This window comes from Mauremys mutica, chromosome 10 (genome assembly GCF_020497125.1).
Source record: "Mauremys mutica isolate MM-2020 ecotype Southern chromosome 10, ASM2049712v1, whole genome shotgun sequence".
Classification (NCBI taxonomy): Eukaryota; Metazoa; Chordata; order Testudines; family Geoemydidae; genus Mauremys; species Mauremys mutica.
Window position 1 is genome coordinate 57185814 of NC_059081.1, and position 27846 is coordinate 57213659.

A 27846-nucleotide genomic window follows, 5' to 3' on the forward strand; every position below is an offset into this window, starting at 1 on the left:
CTCCCAACATTTTTCACAGGACTTAATCCTGGAAGATGTTTCCCTACTGCGAGTCACTAGGGAACAGCGGGGGGCTCTTTTAGAGCAATGTGGATTCCGCCCGGGACCCTATGCGGCTTGCCTGTGTTCAGAAATGGTCCCCCCACCACTGGCAGAAGAGTGGCGCGGACGCGTCACCGTCACTGGGACAAGGGACACAGTGGCTCTGCCTATAAACCTGCGCAGGCATATTGCCCACGCTCTGGATGAAGCTTTTGCTGAGATAACTGAGGCAGATTACCGCGACGTGATAGACCACATCAACGGGCTATTCCACATCTAGAGGCTGGCATGCATGCATCCATAACCCCCCCTCCTCTCCAGAAACATTTCACCCAGAAAATAAAAGCCGCTTACCGGTAACACGCTCCTCTGCTTGTCCTTCTGCAACTGCTGGCTGCTGCGATTGGGTGCTTTCCTCCTGGCTTGAGAAGAGCTCCTGGCTGCATGCCTCCAGGGAATCTGCGGTTTCTTCCCCCATGCCAGGAGCTTCACTCGCGGTTTCCTCCCCCCCCCACGCCTCCGCCTCCGCCGCCTCCTCCGCCTCCTCCTCCTGTCCCCCAGCCTGCTCAGAAGTGTCCATCGTTATCCTGGGATTGGCAGTGGGGTCACCCCCAAGTATCTCATCCATCTCCCTGTAAAAACGGCAGGTCGTGGGAGCAGCTCCGGATCGTCGATTCCCCTCTCGGGCTTTGTAATAGGCACTCCGCAGCTCTTTAATTTTCACCCTGCATTGTACTGCGTCCCGATCATGGCCCCGATCCAGCATGGCCCTTGATATCTGCTCAAAGATATCGTAATTCCTACGGCCGGAGCGCAGCTGTGCCTGAACAGATGCCTCACCCCAAACACTGATGAGGTCCTGCAATTCACCAGTGCTCCATGCTGGGGCTCGTTTGCCGCGTGGAGGCATGGTCACCTGTAACTGATTAAAACTGATTGCACTCCACACCTGGCTGCAGCAAACAGGAAGGAGATTTTTAAATTTCCCGGGGCATTTACAGGGCGGGTCACCTGAGGCAAGAGCAGTAGAGTGCAAACTGATGTGCAGAGTGGCTGAACAGGAATTCTGGGATAACTACTTATTCCCTGGAGGACAGGTAAAGCGCTGGTGAGTGTCCACACCTGCTGGGCAGCGCTGGATCACCAGCGCTGCACTCCTTATACCCCTGCCGGGATGGGTTTTCAGCCAGCGCTGCAACCAGGGAGTTGCAGCGCTGGTTGTGCCCTGCAAGTGTGGACGGGGTGTTGTTGCAGCGCTGGAAAGCCTCCACCAGCGCTGCAACTTGTAAGTGTAGCCAAAAGAAGTTTTCTCTACATCCAACTCAGGCTTAGTTTGGGTTATCAAAAACTTTTGATCTCATAATATTTATGTCGGAATAAGGGTAAAAGAGTTTTTATGTAAATCTTGGAATGTGGATAGCCTGTTAATGGGAGGGAGGAGAAGGGAGAGGTGCACACACATGCTAATAAAATCTGAGTACTTTCAAGCCTGCCACCATCTAGCATACTTTTCCCCATCTCCTCTTATTAACTGAAACTTGGGTTTATCGATCAAAGGTAGTGCCAAAGCCCTGCTCCTGGGTTTTTATCACCTCAAACCACTATTTAACCGGTACCAGTTAGCAATACATTTAATTAAGTAATGGTTCTGTATCCTATATATTTTTTCTTATATTGATGGCTACCATTCTTGAACATGTCCTTTCATACTATGTCCAGAGTTTGGATTCTTGAAGGTGCTTTCTTCTTTCAAGACAGTATTTCTCTTTTATGTAGCAGTGAAAGAATCAATATTACATTATGAACTTCAGTAATCAAACAGGAAAACAATGAAATCTCTGAACATAATTTTACAGAAAATAGTGGCCTTAATATTCAATGTCCCAGCCTATAAAATCAAGTGCCACATGAAACCAATAGCTGGTGGCTTTGGGGGAAGACAGTAAAAGCTGCTCAGTTTGCAACTTTAGCAGCATTGGCAGCAAACTTTCTTTAAAGAAATAAAATATTGTAATGAGTAAATTAGAGATAAAATATACATAGATAATAGGAAAATGCTTTGCTGATAAATCCATACAGCCCTATCTTGATCCTCCGCTATGTGAATTATCTTCAGTACAATTCCCCTTGACTTTGGCTTCAACTGATTTTTAAACAGTACTTGAATTGTTGGGAGAAAATATTAGTATTGCGAATGAATAGGGATCCATCGACCCATGAGCTTGCTTGGGGGTTAGCTGTCCATGTCCCCATTGTGATTGCAAGTTTTAAAAATCAGCTCTTCCATTTTCAACCTTTCTCTCTTTTTTTTTTAACTTTTTCTTTCATGACTCAAACACTTCATTAGCTTTTGAAAATGGTTTATTTATTTATGTATGCATATTTACACTGACGTCTCTATACATGCTTTCATTTTGTCTGAGGTGGCAGTAAGGATGGGCTTGGTTGTATTCACCCACAGGCAGCTAAGAACAGGTCATGTAGTTTTTCCACAAATGGTTTAATGGGTAAGATGCTGGGCTGGGATTTGGATGCTGGCTCAGTCACAAACTTCTTATGGGACCTTCGGCAAGTCACTTAATCTGTCTGTGCCTCAGTTCCCCATCTGTGAAAATGAGGATAATACTCCTTTTATCTGTCTTGTCAGTTTAGATTTTAAGTTCTTTGGGGCAGGCACTGGCTCTTCCTCTGTGTTTATGCAGTGCCTAGCAAAATGGGGTCCCTATCTCAGCTGGAGCCTCTACAGTGCCTGGCACAATAATGCTGGAGCCTCTAGGGTGTACAGCAATATTAATAAATAATAAAAATAATTGGTTCTACCATAGTTATAAATAATAATAATTAAGTAATGGTCCATTTAGAGGAGTAATGTCTTTGTGCATCTTTGTTTTTCTCTAATCTTACAATGATGTTATTTTGGTAAATCATTCATTTTTAGGATTAGCCATTGCAGTTCCTTGCACTCTGGACCATGGTGATAGTATGCTAATGGGGGGAGGGGGCGATGCCACCTTTTTATAACAGATACATGAGATGATGAACTAACAGTTTGTAATACTGTGAAATGCGAGTGTCTCCTTTAAATTCTGTGCCAGGATTTATGCAAGAGTTATTCCAGCAAAGAACGGAGAACGGTCACGCTTTTCTCGGCGATAGTAACCACTGTCTTTGACTTTCCTGGCGGTGAACCAGTTTTGAAAGTGTTTGGCGCAGGATGGGCTTTTTATATGAGATTGCACAACGGCTGGAAGCTATTTATAGCTTCTCTACAGCCCGCGTGTATCATTTGCGGATCACACCCCCACCCCTGACTTTGCCGCCCGGCCCCTCGAGTTCACAGGCAGCCCCGCCCCGCCCCGCCCCGCCCCGGGAAGTTGATCGCTCGCTTGCTGGACGGAACTGCGCAGCGCAGCTGGTTCGCGGGGACAGGAGTTGTGATTCCCTGCGTCTCGCAATGTCTCTCCCCGCTGCCGGGGGAGCGAGGCCTGATGAGCTGATCTTCTCTGTGAATGGGAGGAAGGTACGTGAGCGGGTTAGGCAGCGGGGCATTGGGGCGGGACGGGAGGCGCTGGCGTGTCCTTTTGGCCACATCTCATGTGCTGGCAACGGAAACACACAGACTCAAGCTCCTCCGACTCCATGTGCAGTTCTCCACCCTCCCGTCCCTTTCTCCTCTGCAGGGTCGGAACAGGAAACAGCCAATATAGCGAATATGAAAGCGCGGGGGATGGTCCCACTATTGTGGGGAACTTTCCTGGCTTCTGCACTACCCCGGTGAAGCGAAAGGATCTGAGTCCTCGCTCCCACTTCCTTTTCCCAGAGGCCTACCTGCCCTTGAGGACTCCCCTTCCACTCTCCTGTCTGGCAGAGTTCTCGTAACCCCGACAACGCTGGGCCCAGGATTCCTGGGGGGCTCGACCCCCAACCCTGCTGTGGTCACCTAGGACAGAGGCTGGGGTGTCCCCACTCCGGGGTACCCTCTCTGCACTGGGCACCTCCCTGACCCACTGATTATTCCATACAATTTAAAACAAATACAGGTTGTTTAATTAACAATTAATTTTTAAACAGAATAAGAAAAAATGGGAAAGGTTACAGGAAAACACATCACCCTGCTCCGTGGCAGGGGAACATTACAAAGAGTGTCTCTGGAATGTCAGGGCAGTTCAGTCTGTTCCTTGTCGGTCCCAGGGCTCCGTCTCAGGCCCTGGGTGTGCTGCAGGGATGCTGCAGGTTGGACACTTGCAATGGTGGTGGCCACACACCACCAGGCTTTGGGTGGTGGGACCCTTCTTCCCAGCATCAGCCCCTCGTCAGGTTAAGAACCCCCTCCCAGCCATGTCTGCAAGGACCCATGGCTGGGGGTGTCTTTCTGCACTGGGTCCTTTGCCCGAGGTCCCCTCCCTTGGCTGGCCCTAGTTGCTCACCACACCTGGCTCTATGGCGGCAGCTCTGCTCCCAGCACAGGATCTGGTCTCCCTGGGCTGTGCCTATGGCTATGTGGCTGCAGCTCTGCTTCCAGCACAGGATCTGCTCTCCTTGGACTGTGTCTCTGGCTCTGTGGCTGCAGCTCTGGCCCCTCTGGATCTGGCCCGGCTCTGCTCTCCAGCTCAGCTTGGACCCCTGCTTTCTCCTTAGCTCTGCCCCACTCTTTCTGACCTAGGCAATTCCAGCTCATACAGAGGACGGGACCCACCCTGGCCTGTCTCCCTGATTAGCCTGCCCGGCCTGTCAATCAGGCTGACCTGGAGCATTGGCCTCTCGCTATTGTTCCTGGGGACTGTCAGTCTCAGGGTCCTGATTTCCCATTGACCCTTCCCCTTTTAGTGCTGGGAGCTAGCCAACTAAAACACCCCCACTGAATGTTAGTAAGGGGGAAGCATGATACTGGGGGGTAGGGGAGATTGGTTAGGAGTTCCTGTGTTCTAAAAATTCTCTTTAGCTGTCACTTCCACACAGATGTGTTCTGCATACATTTTTTGTTTGCAGTGAATGTAAGGAGAATGGCAAGTTAAGAGTGAAAGTTTGGAGTTAATTTCAGGTTCATATCAGGAAGTTAAATATTTAACACAAATGCCTTGTGTCTTTCTTTTATGCAGTTTGCCCCCTACGATGCATTTTTTTTTCCCCATACATTTTTTGTCATGGCACTTTCTATGCACATCAGTGCTAGGTAAATTATTTTTCTTTTGTATAAAATCTAGAGTGCCACGGAGCTGAAGGGTGTTCCACTCCTACTAACATGATACACCTTAAGTGGTGTGAAGTTTAGAAGAGTAGCTGTCATTGAGCTTTCTACCCCACCGAGCTTTTTGAATCTCCTTGACATGCAAATGATTTTCAAAAAGCAGTGGGAGAACAATAACATTTTATCCCCAAACGAACATCCCATAACCTCTCTAGGACTGTTGTCAACCAGTGTTGAAGTGGGGGGCCACGGCAGTCCTGCAGATCATGCACTTTCCTTCCTGCTGCCTGGTTTCTCACAAGATTCCTGTGGATGATGATGCCAGAGGAGGGAAGATTTTCAAAATCACAAAATGGAGTTAGGCCTGCAGCCCTTCCTGGAACATCAGTGGCAGTTGGGTGCCAAACTCTCCTTTCATCCTTTGAAAATTTCCCTCAGAATTTCATGTGTGCAAAAAAAAAAATACTGAAAATTATGTGTTTTGCTTGAAATATACATTTTCTTGACACACAGTGCAATGTGGAGAGGATAAGAAGGCAGATGTCACTAATGGAAATGCAAAAATATAACAAAATATGATAAATGAAATGGAAGCTACTGGCCTAATAGAATGTTGATGTAATGGGAATATAATTACTTACATTGACTATTGATTAAACACTACTTTACGGTTTAGCTGATTCAAGATAATGGGATAAGTAAAAGCAGCAAAGAGTCTTGTAGGATGGGATAAGGATTCCTCTAACCAGATAGGTATGTGGAGTTTCTGGATGATGCTGTTGCTCCATGTAGTTTAGTATTCGTCCTCTGTCAGAGACTATCACAGAATGAATATTGTATTGAATCAGTTTTATGCAGTGCTGGCAGAAGAGGGGGAAGTCTTCCTGACCTGCATAGTTTATGCCCTGATGCATAAAATCTGATTACCATTGTGTAACGTTTTCTTGGCATGGATAGCTACAAATATTGTTAATGGTCACAGCATTCATTACAGCCATCTCATTTGAGAGTATGGTGGGGCATTATAATTTTGTAAAATATTTGGATACTCTGTAGATTGAGTACAGTATAGATCTGTGGGTAAAACTAGGAGGAAGGGGATCCCTGGCACTGGCCTGGCTAATCTGCCCTCCAGTGTTCATCATATGTTCAAATAATAACGAGGCTCTATAATCTGTCAAGAATATTGATTTCCTTATTACATTTCTGATCTGGGGGTGTGTAGTAAACTCTCTTCCTGTGTTTGTATCTTTAATAACTGGTATCTGTAACTTTGCAGTAATACTTCCATGTTCATCTGCGCTATGGAATAGTCTTTGCTCCCTTTCACTTCCAACAGGCCATCAGACTGTTCACAATTCTGAGAGTTCCCCAGAGTGGTTTTGTTTGTCTTTATACATATGAAGCATATGTGCATAGGCTGACATCTAGTCCCATTCCTGGCACCCTTTACCTTTAGAGGGGCTCAGGATGGATTTCCTTTGATGTGGCATTCCTCCTATCACCAGGGTTGTTTTTATTAAGGATAAGCTGTCCTGACAGTTTCTTTTTAGCAGTAGGGCTGTCAGACAAAAAACTTCCAAAGGAAGCAAAAATTCCCACCTATGGCCCTTAGCAAATGCAGTTCTGTTAAGTGGGGGCTGGGAAGGAAGACTATGGGTTTGTGCCCTGAAGGATAAACCTTGAGTATTTTTGTAACAGCTTGTTTTCCTTCCTTCTGCAGATAGTAGAGAAGAATGCTGATCCTGAACAAATGCTGTTGTCTTACCTCCGAAAGAGACATATCCTTTCCTTGTTCATGCAGTTAGGGCATTATCCTGCAGACTGTGTTCAGGAAAAACTCCCACTGATGATAATTAGAGCTTTGCCTGATTAAGGATGACAGGGATTGGGCCCTGGAGCTGCATAAAATTACTATATTAAGTTATGTATCTTTTTAAGAGCCAAACACTCTTCAGTGCTTGACTATATTTTAATGTTAGGAACTCCATTAAACTGTAAAAAATTAGCTTAATGTTATCCCCAACTCAAAGGGATTGTAGTTCACTGGTCCGAGCACATTGCTAAATCGGGCAATCTGGGTTCTATGCGAAGTTTTGCCACTGACTTGCTGTGACACCTTGAGAATGTCGCTTACCCTTTTTGTGTTCATCTATTCCCATTTGTAAGATGAAGATATTAATACTTATCTGCCTTTCAGAGATTAATTAGTGTTGTGAAGTGCTTTGACATCCTCTGATAATACCATGCACTTATATAGCACTTCTATCAAATCACGGGGATTTTGTAATAAATGAGATGAACTAAGCCTCATGGGTACTTGGAAGGGAGGCTAGAAGCTGTGGGAAATGGTGCGTTAGACTATTAATTAATAGAAGATCCACTGTGAATTAGCAAGTGGGGGGAGTTGAATTATCCTTGTCAGATAATCTGTGATAATGTACTGTAATCTAGTTCTAAAAATAATGAATCTTTAGTAATCTGAGACCTGCTGTTAAATCCTTACTAAGAACCAGATTGCAGTCAGTATCTTTGTATGTGGATTATGTGTATATTAGTGAAATGTGAATACAGGATTTAGTAAGTGTCACTTACTCTCTGAACTGAGCTGATGCTTCAGAATGGTGGAAGAGAGTACTGTGCTGCTGGAAGTCCCGTTTTTCAGATAATGTGCAAAACTGATGACCTGATCACTAGTGTCATTAGAACTCCAATGGCACTTTTGGGAAGAGTGGGGATACTAGTGTCAGTGTCCCAGCTAAATTTAAAATACGTAAAAGCAGCAAAGAATCCTGTGGCACCTTATAGACTAACAGACGTTTTGCAGCATGAGCTTTCGTAGGTGAATACCCACTTCGTCGGATGCAAATAGTGGAAATTTCCAGGTGCAGGTATATATATGCAAGCAAGAAGCAAGCTAGAGATAATGAGGTTAGTTCAATCAGGGAGGATGAGGCCTTGTTCTAGCAGTTGAGGTGTGAAAACCAAGGGAGGAGAAACTGGTTCTGTAGTTGGCAAGCCATTCACAGTCTTTGTTTAATCCTGAGCTGATGGTGTCAAATTTGCAGATGAACTGAAGCTCAGCAGTTTCTCTTTGAAGTCTGGTCCTGAAGTTTTTTTGCTGCAGAATGGCCACCTTAAGATCTGCTATTGTGTGGCCAGGGAGGTTGAAGTGTTCTCCTACAGGTTTTTGTATATTGCCATTCCTAATATCTGATTTGTGTCCATTTATCCTTTTCCTTAGAGACTGTCCAGTTTGGCCGATGTACATAGCAGAGGGGCATTGCTGGCATATATTACATTGGTGGACGTGCAGGTGAATGAACCGGTGTGGGGACTGGCCATCACATACAGTCCCCAGCTAAAACCCCTCCAACGCATCATCAGGGATCTACAACCCATCCTGGACAATGATCCCACACTTTCACAGGCCTTGGGTGGCAGGCCAGTCCTCACCCACAGACAACCTGCCAACCTGAAGCATATTCTCACCAGTAACTGCACACCGCACCATAGTAACTCTAGCTCAGGAACCAATCCATGCAACAAACCCCGATGCCAATTCTGCCCACATATCTAAACCAGCGACACCATCACAGGACCTAACCAGATCAGCCACACCATCACTGGTTCATTCACCTGCACGTCCACCAATGTAATATACGCCATCATATGCCAGCAATGCCCCTCTGCTATGTACATCGGCCAAACTGGACAGTCTCTAAGGAAAAGGATAAATGGACACAAATCAGATATTAGGAAAAAATCCACAGACCACCAGGAAGTGTGCCATACACCAAGTGGAGCACCTCTGTCAGACATTTTCTTGTATTGTTGGCATATTGGCAACATTTTTACTCTACTCTTTTCTAAAATCAGGACCAAAAATACTTGCTCAGTGCTGTACAAGACAAATAGAAATATACTCCCTATATTAAATAGCCTAAAAGCCTTATTTCCAGAGGTGGCTAAGTCTCTGCAGCTCCCACTGACTTCAAGAGGTGGGTGCTTAACACTTCTAAAAAATCAGACTCCAGGTGACACTGAGAAGAGTTATTGGGAAACCAAGAGGAGGTGCTGATTCAGATTTGAATTTTTTTATCACTCTTTTTTTCTGCAATGTTGGAATGAAGAAGACAACAGAGTCAGATGGGTTAATGTCTGTGGCATTGTGGAGAAATATGAGATTTGAGTGGGTGGGAGCTGGCACTGAGATTAGGAAGCTGATCCATGCATAGTGGACAAGGTGGAAGAAGACACGAATATGTGAGTAGAAATGAGAGACACAGGACGGTGAGGATGGCATCACTGGGAAAGCAAGGAGGCAGATGATACAACACAAGATCTGAGAGATGGGCTGGGATGAAATGCAGAACCTTGACAAAAAGAACAAGAAATTTACATTTGATGCAGCATGTAAATGTGAGCCAGTGAAAGGACTCAGAGGCCAAAGCAAGGCTTGAGGAAAAATATCTTCCACTAATCTCTGCCTTTGGAGTTTGCGCTGGTTGTAAATATGAAGTGGAATACTTGCCCACATGTTTAAAATCAGTTTGAGACCCATGACATTCAAATACTATACAGTTAATTCTGAGAATTGTAATATTTCAGAACTCTGAAATAAATTCCTGTTTGTTCTATTGTTATACTGCTGAAAAAAGTATTTTTGGCTATTTTAATTTGATTAATTGCACTTTGCCTAGGTAGCTGTTTGATTCCCATTTTGTTCATCTGATTTCCTGCAAGAGTGATGATTTCAATAAACAATGATTTCCATGCAAAATACATGTATCGTCCCATTGTTTAGTTTGTGATATTAACAGACTCAAAATAAACCTAAAGGTTTCATTTTAACCCTACTGGGAATCTAAACATTTTAGTCTTTGGTGCCCTGATTTTCAAAAGCTCTGAGCACTTAGCAGCTCCCATTAACTTCAGTGGCAACCATTTTGAAAATCTTGGCCCTAAGAACTAAGGCCCAGATCCACGAAGGTATTTAGATTCCTAACTTACTTTGAGGCCCCGATTTAGCAAAGCACTTAACTACATATTTAAGTTAAATGTATGTCACCCACGAGTCTTGGGCCCTAAATCTTTCCCCCATGTTACACAGCAAGTTACTGAGTTTACCCAAAAATACAGTTCAGCCACTTTGAAACAGAACATGTGAGCTGTACTGCATGTCTACCGTTGTTTCTGTCCCAGTGGGATATTTACATATTGCGGGCTGCTCTTGCTTCCAAAGGAAGTCAACAGCTTCCAATGAACTTGGTGGGAGCTTGGTCAGTTTATTTTGTAGATTTGGTCTTAAAATAATTGACAATTTCAAGCAATGTAAAAATGAGCTGCTGATATATGTGCCATTGCACTTGTGCAATTACAGGTTCTATATATGTTGTCTTCAGGAAGAAGACTGTCCTCAAGCTTTGCCTAGGTAGCTGTTTGATTCCCATTTTGTTCATCTGATTTCCTGCAAGAGTGAAACTACTGGGAACAGAGCAGAAGCAAAAAATGAATTATTAAATACCCATAAGCTTTTTTCCTTAATGGCAGCTCTTTCACTTCGTCTCACAGGAACTAAGTATGGCTGCGGAGGAGGTGGCTGCGGAGCCTGCACTGTGATGATCTCCACTTATGAACCTGCTTCCAAGAACATAAGGTATCCTTAACAAAATATCTGGAATAGTCAACAATACATTTTTATGACCTTTTAAAAATAAAGGTGATTTCAGCTTACTAAAGGAAATATTAAAAAAACCCAAGAATGTAGATAAGGTTTTCATATGTGATACTGTATTTTAAAAAAAGCTTGTCAAACTTTAAGTTAATATTTAATTTAAATTGATCATTTGCAGAAAAACCTAGCGGTTAGGTCTTGTTAGTTCAAAGGCCATTTAAGTGGAAAAACTGTGCACTGAGTCCAGGGCTGGCTCCAGGCACCAGCAAAGGAAGCAAGTGCCTGGGGTGGCCAATAGAAAGGGGCGGCACTCCGTCCGGTATTGAGGCATCACATCGGGTCTCTGGCGGGAATTCAGCGGCGGGTCCTTCAGCAACTTAGTCTTCAGCGGCGGCTCAACTCCGCTTCAGTCTTCGGCAGCAATTCGGTGGCGAGTGCTTTACTCCCTCTCGTCCTCTTCAGCGGCATTTCAGCGGCAGCTCAATCGGGTTTTTCTTTTTTCTCTTTTTTTTTTCCCCCAACACTTGGGGCGGCAAAAAAGCTGGAGCCGGCCCTGACTGAATCATGTTATGAGCTGGCTAATGTCCCGATGCCTGAATATGTCACTGGCTTAGTGATGAGGATAGCTCCTTCAGAGACATGTATCCACAGCGTGTAGTTACCTAAAACCTCTAAGTCTCCTTGATGGAATTCAGCTCACACCTCAATCACTGCTGTTTTCTGAGTGCTACATCAACTCTGTATTGAGCAAATATTGATTTAAAGCACTGGTTTTCAACCTTTTTTCATTTGTGGACCCCTAAAAAATGTCAAGTGGAGGTATGGACCTCTTTGGAAATCTTAGACATAGTCTGCGGACCCCAGATTGAAAACCACTGACTTAGAGCAGTGCTTATGTCACTGTTTAACTAGCAGGGCACTGCTAAGATCACCTCATCAGGGAGGTCACTGCTAGCTAGTCTTCTATAGTGAGGTCTGTGAAAGCAATGTCATGAAGGAGAAAGGAGAGGTTAGTTACCAACAGTAACTCTTGTTTTCTCACTGTGTTGCTTGGAAAGAAACACCCTGACCTTCCCTCCCGCCCTCTGCATCAGAGCCCTGCAAATAGCGCTTCTGATGGCAGATAAGGATTAAGTGATGGAAAGAGTGAGATATTTATACTTTTGGCCCATAGAATGTTAGGCTTGAGGGGCGTGCACAGGCCCCTAAGTGCCAACTGTTGCATGACCAGGCATGCAACTCCTACAATGTACACAAGAATTACTGTTTATATAATCCCTATCTTTTTAAATCTTATAATTCTAGTTTCACTCAATATGATGATGATGGGTGCTTATAGCTAGAGAGATAAAGTAAAAAGCGTGTTCTTAATTTACCACAGAATACTATTACGCTATATTTAATGTCCTTGATTCTTCTTTACAATCCAAAGACATTATTCTGCCAATGCCTGTCTATTACCTATATGCTCGTTGCATGGCGTTGCAGTCACCACTGTGGAAGGCATAGGATGCACAAAAACCCGGATACATCCAGTTCAGGTGAGAGCATGCTGTAAAAGGATTTTTGCTTTCTTCCTTCACATGCCTAGGATTAATTGGCAATGGTGGCACGGCATTGTTATGATTTTTAAAGATATGGTATTGCTCCCACTACTAAAAGATAGCTGAAGACTCTGGATTTTTAAACTGATTCTGCAGTGTAATTCAGAATGTGTGAAGGAAAAACAGGAAAATATAGTCTTTATGTACAGTTAGCTAGCTAGCAAATGTCACACATGCTGCAAAAACATCAGGAATCTCCAGCATAGTATGGGAACAACCTATTTGCTAAAATAAAACAGTTCTAGATGATTAACTAAGAGTTATGTGATCTGCCAGTGCTGGCACCTCCTTGAAGCCAGAAAGGAAATGCCCACAGGCTGCAAAAATGGCCAAAGATATTAACCTTAAAATTATAGCACATCTATACAGAAAATATTTTAGATTATTTGTCCAGCTCTGCTAAAAAACAAAGTATTGTAAAAGGTGCAATGTGCAATGTTGCTGCTTGCTAAACAGTGCATATACTGTATGTTTGAGGCACAGCAAAGAAGATACATAAACAGTGAGACTTTAGTGGGCCAGCAAAAGTCTGATATTTGTTAGACATTGTTAACGGTCAGACTAACTTTTACTGGAAACCTTGATAATGCAAGTATAAAGTGGTTGATTAAGACGTATTAGAGATGCCCCTTCATGCAGACTGCCTAATATTAACAGAGAAACAAGATAAGTGAGGTAATATCTTTTATTGGACTAACTTCTGTGGGTGAGAAAGAGAGACAGTGTAGCTCGAAAGCTTTTCTCTCTCACCAATAGAAGTTAGTCCAGTAAAAGATATTACCTCACCCACCTTGTCTCGCTCATATCCAGCTACAATACTGCATCTAATATTAAGAGACTGAGGTAAAGACAAAAGAACTCAGTAATTGCCAGTCTGGATCAGACCCATGATCTGTCTAGGCCAATGCTCCATCTCCAGCAGTGGTCAGCACCAGATTCCACAAAGGAAGGTGTAAGAACCCTGAAGTAGGCAGTTGTGGAATAATCTGCTCCCTTCGTCCACCAGTCAGGTATGCTTGGACCCACACATCTGAAATAACTATTCTTGGTTCAGATTTCACATTAGATTAAGTTTCTTCTCGAAATATCTCACATTTCTAAGAGGAAGGCATTTAAGTTTGTAACTTTTGTCGCATTTTTCATTGTGCTAATTAGGTCAGATCTTGTAACCCTTTAAATCATGTTTGTAATTTTTTAAATCAACAGCTTTTTTAAGTGATTGAAAAAAGAAATTTTTTGAGTTTGCATTTTGAAGCAGGGGCTGTTGTTCTGTTTTGTTCCAGGAAAGGCTGGCCAAGTGCCATGGCTCTCAATGTGGCTTTTGCACCCCTGGAATGGTGATGTCCATGTATGCTTTGCTGAGAAACCACCCTGAACCCTCCATGGAGCAGATAACTGCAGCTCTGGCTGGTTAGTTTTTGTTTGTTTGTTCCCCCCAACCCCAATCAAAATGCCATTTTTAATATATGAACAAACAAGATAAATAATCTCTTAGTAAATAAGATTTTTAATGACAGTTTCCTTTCAGAAAGGCAGATGAGGGAAGAAATCAACAATGAATTCTTGACTGCCTAAAATCTGTGAGGTGCCTATATACTAAGCAGCATATCTGTGATGTCATGCTAAATAGCATACCCTCCAGCGAGCCAACATTTTCAGAAGTGACTAGTGATTTGGAATGTCTCAGTTAGGGTGCCCAACTTGGCACACCTTTAAGGGAGTTGATTTTCAGAGGGTAGGCACTAAGCACTTTTTGAAAATCAGGCCCTTTTAAGATGTCTCAAGTTGGGTACTCAAAAATTGAGGCATCCATAATCAGTAGCAACTTTTGAAAATCTTGGCCTTAGATCTCATCAGATACTGAGTTCAGAACATTATAAACCTCAGAACAGTGCCAAAGCTTTTGTGACAGTAATAAAACTATACAATAACAGAGAGACTGGCTATGTCTTCACTGCAAAAAGGTGTGCTTTAGCGAGGGATAACTAATGTGGGTTCACTATCCCAGTGTAAAAGCAGAGGGGAGACGAGGCCAGTTTAGTTTTACCATGAGGCAAACTTGGTGGGGTCAGCCATGGGCAGGAGTCATAGTGCTGACTTTGCCTAGCTACCTCATTATAAACACTGCAAGTGCCTTGTCTGCACTTCAGTTTTTACAATGAGAGAACTATCCCATGCTAGTTATCTCTCTGTAAAAACCCACCTTTGTGTCAGTGAAGCCAAAGCCAAAGTTGTTATGGCCCTGGGTCAACTCACCCCCTGCTGCCATCTGATGCAGCTCTTGCAGTATTTCAGCTTCCTCTTAGCTGCTGTAAGAGTTTCCTTCCCTCAGGAGCTAATGGATGCTGAGCTCTTTTGTACATCTGGCCCATACTGCATTTCAGAGATATACCCCTTCTCCTGAAATCTCAAAAAGACAAACCTTGAAGTCTTGAATCCTAAATTATATGTCATAGATAGAATTAATAGTTCACCTATTATTTTCTGGTATCAGGTAACTTGTGCCGCTGCACTGGGTATAGACCAATCTTAGATGGCTGTAAAACCTTCTGTAAGGTAAGCAGTGGGAATGGTGGGTTCAAAGAGTATTCCTATTCAACTGCTTTGAATATTTGTTCTAAAATATTTTTATGGGATAGTGAGGTATGTGTTACTGTGTATTACAATATCTAAACAACCAGAGACCATTGTGAGTTTAAATACACATCCAATCTTGTCTCTGTCAAGGGTTGTTGGCTGTCCTTTGCAATAATGCAGATCAGCCATCTCTCAGCGCCTGAACCAAAGCTCATTGAAGTCAATGAAAGTGTTTCTGTTAACTCCAGTAAGCTTTGGCTCAGGCCACCAGACACATAAACCTGTTGTTCTGTAATATTTAGCCCAGACATACAAATTGCAGCGTGGCAAAGAGTATTATAAAAATCTGGTTCTAAATATTAACTGTTCAGAAGAGGCCCAAATCTTCCTCACAAAAGTAGTTTCATTGCAGTCAGTGGGAATATTTGTGTGATTGAGGCAAGGAGACTTTGGTCTTTGCTAGTCATGGCATTACATGCATAAAATAAAGTTGAAATAAGATTTGAACTAAAAGAGGCGGTGACATCAATGAGTGTTAATGACCTAAAGTTCACCCTGTCTGCCAACATTTTGTGTAAATTCCACTGAGAAACCTAGAAGACCTTTTTTCATGGAGAACTTTTAACAAAAAAGGTTTTGGTAAGAAAAAGATAATGCCTTAAAACATGAATATTTGCAATTTTATTGAGCCTCATCCAAAGCCCATTGTAAGTCAGAAGAGAGACTCCCATTGACTTGGGATCAAGCACATTATGAGCAGAAGTCATATGTTGTATTAATGGGATATGACTATTTTAGGAACCATTTTGTTGTCAAAGTAAAGAAAATGGGAACTGTTGCTTGGATCAAGAAGACAAACTCAAAGGAGAGAAGGTGAATTTAATTATTTTTTCTTCCTGTTTAAATGTAAAATTTGCACTAGGTGAAGAGTATTGCACTGCTTACTTGTAATTACAGTACATGCAAAGTGCTATGCCATGCAGCATCCTATAGCCAGCTGACTACAGCCCACTATGTCCCATTGCATTGCTCTGACTTTAAAGCCAGAAGGGACCATCATGATCATCTAGTCTGACCTCCTGCACGTTGCAAGCCACAGGACCATTGCTGCTGCTGTTCTGTGAAATTAGAAAGTTTCTCTTAATGTTGTATGTACCATCTTGGGTAATCAGGAAGTTTTTCCATTTTCACAGGAAATGAATGTACTGTTAGTGGTGGGGGATTAGATATGTCTTCAAAGGCATAGGTAGGTGAGTGAAGGGAAATCTTCACCCTTTTCCACTGGAGTCTATTGTAACAATGCAGAGGACTGTTTGGATCTGTATGTTCAAACAATCTTTTGTGTTCTGGAATATTAATATTCTTAGGCTCTGGTTCTGCAGTGACCACTGCATTAGCAATCCCTGTACCCAGGTGAAACCGTACAAAGTCAGTGAGGTTTTGTGTGGGTTCAGGGATTTGTCTACATGGCACTCATGGCAGGGTTGTGTTCACAGAACTGAAGTTTGCCTCAAAAACTAAATCAGAATCATGACACTAATTTTATGTGAAAATTCCCATCCATATGAATGGTTTATTTTATGTAAACTTTCCTTTAAAAAAATCTGTGCGTGTGTGTAAGAGGAGTTGGGGGAAATATGGTGCCAGCTCACCTCTCTATAGTTGAATATAGGGAAGTGTGCAGTTAGGATTTCAGGTCTGTAACGTTCCACCCTCCCAGCTCCAGAGGGGCCAGGGAAGTTGACTAAGCTGTGAGAGGCTGCCTTTCTCCATTTCTTCCACTGCAGCAGCCCCCACTAATACTTGGCAGTTTACTTAGCATCTCATCCAAAGGCTATTAGAGTAATTAGAAAGACTCCTGCTGACTTCAGTGGGCTTCAGATCTAGTCCTTGTGATTCTTTCTTTTTTATAAAGAATTAATTAAGTAAAAAATTGTTTGTTTGTTTGTATAAGATTTCCACCAAGCTGTTTTCAGCCGATGAATTTCAGCCCTTGGACCCCACTCAGGAGTTTATATTTCCACCAGAATTAATGGTAAGTAGAATTGCTCTTGGTTTGTAGCTACAGGGGGGAAGGGATAGCTCAGTGGTTTGAGCATTGGTCTGCTAAATCCAGGCTTGTGAGCTCAATCCTTGAGGGGTCCATTTAGGGATCTGGGGCAAAAATCTGTCTGGGGATTGGTCCTGCTTTGAGCAGGGGATTGGACTAGATGACCTCCTGAGGTCCCTGACATTCTATGACACATGCTGCAACATTTACATGTAGTTCAGTACTCATCTTAATATGCTGTCTAATAGTGGAGTGGTTCCATCAGGAGAAATATCACATATTTTCCAATAGATCTGCAAAGGTCTCTGATGTTTTTTAAATTGTGTTTATATTTACATACAAGAACTACATTAAAAGAACATTAAAGATGTAAAGTCAAGTACTCAAAATGTAGGGAATTAAGGTTGCCTGTGCAAAGCAAGGAGTTGTTGAAGATTCTCAACAAAATAGTTGTATGGATTTTTTAATGTGGGCAAAACAACACATTTTCATCATCTTGTTCTGATAAAAAGCTGAACTGCTTTTGCTGAAATTTTCCAGAAATAATCAGTCTGTGGCAGACACCACACATGGAAAATTTCAGTTTAAACAGTTTGACAAAGTTATAAGTAAGTTTGCGAGTTTGTCATGGAGGTAACGGATTCCATGACTTGCCATGACCTCCATGACTTCTGCAGCAGCTGGTGTGCCTGGCTCAGGGGCAGCTCAGGTAGCCCCTGTGCCAGGCACACTGGTTGCTGCTGGGGCACTCTTGGGCCCCCGTGGCACCCCACTCCCCAGCAGCAGAGTTTGCATGTGGAACAGGGTAGAGGGTTGGGGCACAGGATGGGGTGAGGTGGGCTCTGGGCAGCGCTTACCTCGGGGGCTCCCCAGAAGCAGCAACATCTCCCTCGCTCAGCTGCTATGCAGAGGCGTGGCCAGTCTGAGCCTCCGCCCAGAGCACTGGGTTCACAGCTTCCATTGGCCGGGAACCGCAGCCAATGGGAGCTGCAGGGACGGTGCCTGCAGGTGGAGGCAGCATTCAGAGCTGCCTGGCCACGCCTCTGCCTAGCAGCTGAGCAAGGGGGATGTCATTGCTTCCGGGGAGCCCCACAGTTAAGTGCCACCCAGAGCCCACCTCACCTCGTCCCGTGGCCCAACCCCCTGCCCCTTCCACACCCAAACTCTGCTTCTGTTGCGGGGGGTGGGAGGAGGCGCAGAGCCAGGTAGGGAGCCTGCCAGCCACCCCTCCCCCAGCACCAGTGGGAGTCCCAGGCTGTGCGCCACCACCCACACCCTTTCCCCCCAGCACTGGCAGGGATCCCAGGCTGCGCACGGCCACCCGCACCCCTCCTCCCCCCAGGCAGCTACGCTGCTCTCCCACAACACCCCAGGCAGCCTCCCCTCCAAATTTTATTCACTGGTATTTTTAGTAAAAGTCATGGACAGGTCACAGGCCATTAATTTTTGTTTACTGCCTGTGACCTGTCTGTGACTTGTACTAAAAATACCCATGATTAAAATGTAGCCTTAGTTATAAGCAACTGAAAATAATGTCTTATAATGGATAGTATTAGGCAGCCTCACCTATAGGTGGCTCTACCTATGTCTGGCAACCTTATCTACAGGCACCAGCTAAGATTGGGGGGATGCCTACAGGGCAGCTGGGAGGATACTTCCTAGTGCAGATAGGTAGATTTGAACTCATTCTTCTTGAGCTAGCACACTAAAAATAGCACTGTGGCCATGGTGGCTTAGGCTAGCCACCTGAGTGTGTATACAGGTGGCTGGGCAAGATTGTATTTGTGTCGCTAGCCCGAGCTGCCATCCATGCCAGTACAGCTATGCTGCTATTTTTAGTGTGCTGGACTGAGCAGAGCTAGCACATGTCTGTCTATCCTGCTGGGAACCACTCTCCCAGCTGTTGTATAAACATACCTAAAGTCTCCTCTGTAACATTTGGAATGACTGGTTGCATATTTTATAATTAAAATGGACTGAGGTTCTACCATCATTAGGGCAAGGAGTTTGTTTCCTGTTTAGTATTTTTAGTCTGTTTTAAAGTACCATGTGCTTTCAGAGGTTCTCAAACTGGGGGTCAGGACGCTTCAGGGGGTCGCAAGGTTATTACATGAGGGGTCGTGAACTGTCAGCCTCCACCCCAAACCCCGCTTTGCCTCCAGCATTTATAATGATGTTAAATATGTTAAAATGTGTTGTTAATTTATAAGGGGGGGAGGGGGTCTCACTAGGAGGCTTGTTATGTGAAAAGGGTCGCCAGTACAAAAGTTTGAGAACCACTATTCTAGGACATTATCCAAATAATAATCCTCCCCAGTCCTTTGGTTCAGCGAGGCCTAAAGATAGATATCAAAGCCCTGTGTTCTCTAACTAGTTGGCGACTTATGGAGTAGGGTTGAAAGCCCTGGATTTTTTAAAAAATAAATTTTCTATTGATTTCCAAGGGTGCGGGATTGAGCCCTAAGTGCGTAGTTTGCAGGATATTCAGTATAAACCCTGTTTGCTAGAAACATCTGAGTCAGTTTTAGGCATTTTATTCATGGAGCATTAATTTCCTCCCCATGCAAAGGGCCAGCACAAGGTTGATGCACTATTTAAGTCCCATTTAAACCCAGTTTTGAGGTTTTAAGTATGACTTCCATGGTTAAGGAATTATTTTGGCTCCTAGTCCAGTGCCCTATTCACTAGATAACCGCTGTCTCTCTGTAGCTTTAAATGTTAAATCTACATTGTTTCCCCTATAGACAATGGCTGAAAATCAGCCAAAAAGAACTCTTGTTTTCCAAGGGGAAAGAACAACATGGATTTCACCTGCTAGCCTAAAGGAGCTTCTGGAGCTGAAGGCTAAGTACCCCAAAGCACCTCTCGTGGTGGGGAACACCAGCGTGGGTATGTAGATTCAGAGCACATCCTGTTATGCTTGTGCCAGTGTATGTATGAACAGTCGTGGGCAGCATTTAGAATTTGTCCTTAATATGTGGCTCAACAAATGACGTAGTCACAGTTCCGGAAATGCAGCGATCTTCCTTTTCTCTAAATCTTATTCTACTCTATAGGGCCTGAAATGAAATTTAAAGGAGTGCATCATCCAGTTATCATCTCTCCTGCAAGGATCCTAGATCTGAATGTGGTGAGATACACAGACAATGGTAAGTAAACCCTACTTTTGCCCTTTGAAACACATGGAGATATCTCTGCATAAGATAATACTGATCCCTTCCCTAGTGTGGAAGATGTGAACCGCTTTACAGACATCCTGGCTCTCCAAGAATGTCTAGAGATGCTTGTGACTGTTTCTGCAAATCATGCCTGAGACATCCATGGATCAGGATGGCTATGATCCCTGCCCCAGTGCATGATACATTAGCAACAGCATGGGTTTGTCTAGATTAGGAAAAGAAGTTGAGGTTAAATTGGGATAGCCAGTATGTGTTATCTAACCCTAATCCTAACCATGACCCAATCCCTAGTGTAGATGTGGATTAACACCTTTTACCTCAATTTAGCTGTCTGAGGTCAGCCTTAGGGGGAGTGTAGAAAGTTATTGGCTGTTTGTCCTCCAATGTCTGCTTATGGAGGGGACCCTCAACATTCAGATATCCTCCCTACTACATGGAAGGGGTGGGAGAGTCAGCCATCTCTGCAGCATATCTCCCTCTCCTCCTCTGTAACCCACAGAGGCTTCTCTGTAGATCCAGTGTTCATTCTGGGGGAGAGATAGGAGACTGGGTTGGCCAGGGGGAAGGAGTGGGCAGACTGTGGTGACACCCGTTGTCGCCCCCCAGCACTCTGTGGAGAATCCATGCATGGATCTCACAGTACTTTATAACATGAATTATGCCTCACAAATGCCCTAAGAGATAGATAGTATATATTACTATCCCCATTGTAAGTGAGACAGAGATGAGCAAACCGAGGCAGAAAATTTAACCAATTTGCCCAAGGCCAAAGAGAGAATCTGTCGGAGCTGGGATTACAATTTGGGAGTTCATGGCTCAGAGCATTAGACCACATCTCTCTCTCCGTTTCCAGATGTGCTTAGCTGCTACCCTTGACAAAAAAGGACTCTATACCATGACTGTTAAAGACTTTTAACCTATCCTAGTTTAACTCCAGTTTGCACATGCACATTTTGAAATTGATGCAGTATTTGTTTTGTTTCCTAAATTAAAGCGTAACAAAACTTTTAAGATGTTGCCTTATTCCTATCCACATTCTAATGAGAGCTGACTGTGAGAAAAAGGCATGGCATAATTACAAAAGTACAGTCTGGACATAGTTTAATACCCTGACTGTGGAGCAATGCTCACATTTTACTACTTACAATAACTTGGTTTCAGGACTGACCCTTGGAGCTGCCTGCAGTCTGGCTGTCGTGAAAGATGCCCTGACAAACACTGTCTCAGAACTTCCAGGGGACAAGACAAAGATTTTCCGTGTTCTCTTGCATCAGTTAAAAACTCTGGGAGGACAGCAGATCAGAAACATTTCCGTATGTTGTCTATTATTAGTAACAAGTGGATGGGTTAGCAAAACTGCATGGAATTGTTTCTGTCTGTGCATAATATTTGTATTCACAGCTGAAATAATAGACTTTAAAATTAATTTTATATCACTGTCAGTCTTATGACCTTTGACCAATGTAAATCCTCACACTGTACTGACACATAAAGATGATGACTTAATGACATAATATCCTTTTTTAGTCTTTAGGTGGAAACATTATGAGTAGAAAGTCAACATCTGACTTAAATCCCATTCTAGCAGTTGGCAACTGTACCCTCAACCTGGCATCAAGAGGTAAGAGGAAGGGTACCTCTAAGAAGGTGGCCTTGCCTGCAGTGCCCTGCAATGGCAGGCCATGGCACAACAGGCAGGCATGCCTCAGTTTCCCTTCTTTTTATTCCTCAGAAATAGTCCAAAGCAACTTCCCAAGTAAAAGCAAAGCCCTTGGGGGGCTCATTTATTACAAAAACCCTATGCACATAAATAACAAAACATAGTCCAGAGTTTCCCCACCGTAATCCTTACAGTACATGCAACATACAGCCCTGGTGTCTCTCATCACACACTGGCTCTCCAGTGTAGTCCTCTCCCTGAACTTGTAGTAGGACATCCCAGCGCAGGGAACACCCCCCCAAACACTGCCTCTCTGCTGAGATCATCCTTGCCAGGAGACCATCCCTCGCTTCCACTGGCCCTCTCATGGTTCCTCCAGGTCCAGCTCTCTATTCTTGGAGATGTCAGCGGGAAAGCTCCTCCACTGCTCGCCTGCCTTCAGCCCTCTCCAGCCTTTGTCTCTGCTTCTCTACCTTAGAACCAGCAGGCAATTGCCTCTGCTGCTTCTCCTGTCTCCAACCCTGGTTTTCTGGCTTGGGGACGCCAGCCAGCAAACCCCTCTTGTTGCTCTCTTTGCCTTCAGCCTTCCCCCAGGAAAAACCTTTTTCTTCCTTCCAGGACCTCCTTGAGTCCCTGGTCTCCAGCAGGACTCATTGGGTCTCCCTCTCACTGAATCTCTCCAGGATCCTTTATAGCCCCCAGGTGCTGTACCGCCCTCTTAAATGGCCAAATGGGAGTACTTGTCCTGGCACAGGGGAGCTGGAACTGCTTCATTTTACAAGGGACAGCCACCCTGTGACAGTGCCTCTCTATGTATTTGTACTGAAGATGTTGGAAGTGTGATAAGGAACAAAATTACAACCAATTAATGTTCAAGAAAGCCACTCCTTGCCACGCACAAAGCCATGTCTGTGGGGAGACTGGGGAAACTGATAACATATGAGGGATAGCTCAGTGGTTTGAGCATTGGCCTGCTAAACCCAGGGTTGTGAGTTTAATCGATGAGGGGGCCACTTAGGGATCTGAGGCAAAAATCAGTACTTGGTCCTGCTAGTGAAGGAAGGGGGCTGAACTCAGCTACCTTCTAGCTCTATGAGGTAGGTATATCTCCATATATTTAAATGTATTATTTGTATTATGGTAGTGCCTTCAGCCCCAATCTGATCAGGGCTCCATTGTTCTGGGTGCCATATTAGACAGATCCTGCCCCAAAGAATATACAATCTGAGGCCCCAATCCTGCCAGCACTTGCATGTGCTTAAACTTTACACAGGTGAGCTGTCCCATTGAATTCAGTGGAGTTACTCATCTGCATAAAGTTAAGCACATGCAAAAGTTTTTTTGCCAGATTAGGGCACAACTTGAAACAGAACAAGTGGATACAATAAACAAATGGAGCGAGGATGAGGATAACATTATAGCAACACCTGGGCTATCCACATATGTAATTATCAGTTTAGGTATATAAATAAGCAGTAGGTTTTAATGATGATCGGAGCACTATTACCTGGAAGCATAATGCTATATTTAGAATGTCCTAACACTTCAACACTGTTTCAACAAACTGTATCAATTTACACAGTGTTGACTAAGATATTATATTAACTTTAATTTCCTAGTGTTCCCATGTAAACATTTTATGATGAGGGAAAACACACTGGTGAATTAAATACATATAAAATAGGAATGCTTTAGGAGAAAGTGTGCTAGCTGTTGCTCTTTTCTGATCCATTAGATGGTCATGTGTATTGTTAAATTAGGTGGATATTTCAGAACAGTGTGTAATTTGCAAATATAAGGACACTCGCCAGATGTCCTAATCCTGCTTTTAGATGTTCAGATTGGCATTTAGGTACATTAAGTCTTCTGAATGTCAAACTGTGGGACTGTATTTCCTTGTTTATTGTTAATTACTTACTCAGATACTACAGTGATGATGGTCAGAGAAGTTCCTTGAGATTTGGATGTCCTACTAAGGCTCTCTCACATACAGCCCCTGTCTACACTACAGATGTCTGCCAGCATAGGTGTACCCCTGAACCTGCTGGCATGAAGAGTTGTGATCCCTGACTAATGAAACTATGCTGGCAGACGTCTGTTATGTAGACGCAGTTATACTGGCAAAACTGTGCTTTCACTGTAAGGCTATACTATTGCAAAGCACAGCTTTGCCAGAGTAGCTGCATCTGCACTAGGAGGGTTTTGCTATTAAATCTGGTAAAGCTTTCCTAATGTAGACATAGCCATCGAAACTGGGCCCTATATGTTATATTGCTTTAGAACAGTGTTTCCCAAACTTGGGACGCTGCTTGTGTAGGGAAAGACCCTGGCAGGCCGGGCCGGTTTGTTTACCTGCCGCGTCCGCAAGTCCAGCTCCCAGTGGCCGCGGTTCGCTGCTCCAGGCCAATGGAAGCTGCTGGAAGCGGCGCGGGCTGAGGGACATACTGGCCGCCATTTCCAGCAGCTCCCATTGGCCTGGAGCAGCGAACCATGGCCACTGGGAGCCGCAATTGGCCAGACCTGCGGACGTGGCAGGTAAACAAACCGGCCTGGCCCGCCAGGGGCTTTCCCTACACAAGCGGTGTCCCAAGTTTGGGAAACACTGCTTTAGAACAATGGCCTTTTGCTGGTATAACTTATTTCACTCAAGGAAGTAGACTCAAGTAAGCTATTTGAGCAAATCACTCTTTTGATGGTACAAGCTGCACCTCCATTAGGAGGGTTTGCCGGGGTAATTAGACTGGTATAGCTATACCAGCAAACCCTCTGTAGTGTAGACAAGGCCTAAGTAGTCACATGGTTTTTGGACTGGGAATTTCAAAGGGCCTAATGGAGTTAGGTGCCCAACTCTCTTTGGAAATCTGCCTCCCTCCCTTAGGTCCATTTCAGAATCCCAGCTTTAATTATTAATCTCATAAAATTGTGACCTTTTTAACTTTCAAAACAGTTGATCAAAAAGAGAAAGGAAAAGACAATACAAATTCTTCCTCTGTTAACTATTGAAAATAGAGAGACCACTTACATTTAAGGTGCATGCTATTGATGGGACATTATATGAACTTTAAGTAATTCTTTTCCCAGAAGTATTGCATATTCTTCCTTGACAATTAAATTTGATTTACATATTTAAACTACCAAGAGTTCACTTCTCATTGTACAGAGATTGCCATTTCTTTTTTCTCCAATAGAAGGAACACGGAGGATTTCTTTGAGTGACATTTTTGCCAATGGAGTTGGTAACAATACCCTTATGCCAGAAGAAGTCTTAGTCTCTGTTCACATCCCTCATTCCAAGAAGGTAAATGTTGCTGTGATGTTTGGATTTGTTTTGTGATAAGGATGGTTTAACCAGTGTTTATATGGAATTAAAGAAAGAACAGGGGGAAGAAGTACCATCTGTAGTTTAAAAAAAAAGAAAAACCGCCCAACTAGTGAAATGTTTTGGAGGGCATTGATATATTCTCTATCCCTGAATGCTGCCCATTTTCAGCCTGGCTAGACCTCCAATCATTATGCAGATGAAGCTCCCATTATCTCCTGAGGGTTTTGCCTACATAGGGGCTACAGGATTGATACATGGTCCATGCTTCCATGCATAATTGCTGCACCAGACAATGTTGTTTGCTTGGTGCTGTGTCATCAGTAATACTGTGTAAGGGCAATATCTCTGGGAATTGATAAGCAGACTGTTTGGGAGATACCCGCAGACAGTTGCACATCTCTGGTCTTGAATAAAAATGTGACTTGATTGAATTTAGATGACTAAAGGAAAAGATCTGTAAAAGCAGAAGATAGAGTTGAAATACTGGCTTGATTTGTGCTTGAGTCCAGAGGTTTAGGCAGAGGTTGAGCCTCTTCAGTTTTGTCTCCCATTCTAAATGCAGCCCACTCCCATTCCCCCTTACCTCTCAGCAACCATTTGTGAGAGGGGGATCAGACCAGCTGGGCTCTGCAGGAGATGGAGAGGGAGGCAGGTTTGCTTGCAAGACAACAGTGAAGAGGGAACTGTTGGATGGTTAAGGGAAGGGAATGAATGGTCCTAAATGTTTTGGAAGTAGAATCCATGCTCTATGGTATTTGTTACCTTAGTTCATTTGGGTCTCTATTGGAACATGTTACATTTCTGTGCATACTTCTTAGCCTCTGTTTGATTTTTCTTAGGGGGAGTTTGTATCAGCATTCCGACAGGCCCAGCGCCAGGAAAACGCTCTACCTATTGCTAATGCTGGGATGAGGGTACTGTTTGCAGAAGGCACAGACATAATTTTGGACTTTGGCATTTTCTATGGCGGCATTGGCTCTACCACCGTCTGTGTAAAACAAACCTGTCAGGCACTCATTGGGAGGTACTGTATGAATTCCTAGAGACTTAATATAGCTTTCAAATTGGAATATTGTTAGGGTTTTTTTTAGTGTTTCAGGGCATAAATACAGAGATCCTTCATTTACAGAATGGTTGATGCCATTTATAATCCACCAAATGAACACAGATCAGCCCAAGTGACAAGTCATCTCTCCACCCCAGAATAGAATATTTACACTTTTCTATTCTAAATGTTTTAAAGTCTGTGTATGAATGTTGTGCTCATTGAAAAGTCTCTCCAGAGGGTGAGTACAGTTGCTTTATTAGTGTCACTACATCACTTCGCTGTGGTGCCCCAACCTGACCTCGAGGGACCTCTACCAGTTCTTCATCCATTCAGTCTCTAGCAGCTGTGCTGAAACTTCCGAAGAGGCTGCTAATTAATTAGTATAAGGGAGTGAGGTTCTAAAGTGGGCACTGAAAAGGGACTCATCCCTGCACGAGCAGTACCAGCAGCAAAGGACCTGAGGGGACTTATGCCTCCAGGGTTCAATGGCAGCCAGGGTTGGGTGTGGCCCCAAATGCAGACTAGGGCATGCCTAGGGGCTGCTTTAACTTGCATCCCTCATTGAGGCTGGGGAGGACAGGGATATGGTATTTTAGCATAGACTAGCTCTCTGCATTGTTCTTAGCCAATCAGTAGCAGTAATCAGAACTCACCACCTAGCTAGCAGATGTCAGGTGCAGCTTTATCTATGCTCCTGGCAGAGGAGCATTATAAGGAGGGACCTGAAGGAGGAAATGCCATTGATTGTGCTGGTTGTGATTGGGAGTTTTTCTCACATGTAAGGAGCAGCATGGGAGAAAATGAGAACATGATTTAACCACCAAAAAGCTGCACTTGTTCTAACCTGAACCTCCTCAAATTTCAGGGCCTGTGAACAAACCCCTGGGAAATGTTTCTCTCATGCAACTTATGACCCAATTTTGAATTGGATTTGGAAGGAATTCACGTCTCTTTTAGTATTTCTCTTGTGCTAACATAACATATTCTTGCTGAATAACTACTTGATGTGGTTAAATAGTCAGGTTACCATTTACGTAATGAGGGCTTACAGGATATTTGAGTATTGTAATTTAAAGCATTGATTCTTTTATTGTTAATCTGGGAACTAGGTAGCACTCTGGAATAGGGTATTATCTTACTCACTCATTAGATCTGGGTTCAAATTCTTGTGCTAATCACAGGTGAAAATAAGGCCCTGATGTAATGCTCTTTAAAGTCAATGGGAGGCTTTCCACTGAGTTAAATGGGCTTTAGATCAGGCCATAAGTATGCTTATCTGTTGTGGTACATAGTGGACATTGGTCTACAAAGAGCCCTTTGGATCAGAAGGGTGCTTTATATGTTTTCTATTCCTTCTATATAGTGACAGGACAGAGTTAATTGTTCCTAAACAATCCCTAATATTCCCTGAATTGTGGGCACTTGTTATGTCTAAATAAATAATCCTTTCCCTTTGAGCACCCAATTTAAAATGTTAAATAAGAATTGCATGCTGTTTG

The 27846-nt window shown here is 43.7% G+C and overlaps 1 protein-coding gene across 2 annotated transcripts in view; it reads left to right on the forward strand.

The window, feature by feature from the left end:
- Positions 1 to 3408: 3408 nt before the first annotated feature.
- LOC123378341 (aldehyde oxidase 1-like) overlaps positions 3409 to 27846 on the forward strand; it is a 75846-nt gene continuing 51408 nt past the window's right edge. For both annotated transcript variants that reach the window (XM_045031970.1, XM_045031971.1), the window contains exons 1-14: positions 3409 to 3562; positions 6954 to 7011; positions 10793 to 10889; positions 12340 to 12448; positions 13795 to 13921; positions 15006 to 15067; positions 15887 to 15961; positions 17043 to 17123; positions 19883 to 20027; positions 20195 to 20287; positions 21479 to 21630; positions 21845 to 21938; positions 25166 to 25275; positions 26139 to 26323. In XM_045031970.1, the coding sequence (XP_044887905.1) occupies positions 3497 to 3562; positions 6954 to 7011; positions 10793 to 10889; positions 12340 to 12448; positions 13795 to 13921; positions 15006 to 15067; positions 15887 to 15961; positions 17043 to 17123; positions 19883 to 20027; positions 20195 to 20287; positions 21479 to 21630; positions 21845 to 21938; positions 25166 to 25275; positions 26139 to 26323 (1454 nt within the window). In that variant the 5' untranslated portion in view covers positions 3409 to 3496. The remainder of the gene's footprint in view (positions 3563 to 6953; positions 7012 to 10792; positions 10890 to 12339; positions 12449 to 13794; positions 13922 to 15005; positions 15068 to 15886; positions 15962 to 17042; positions 17124 to 19882; positions 20028 to 20194; positions 20288 to 21478; positions 21631 to 21844; positions 21939 to 25165; positions 25276 to 26138; positions 26324 to 27846) is intronic.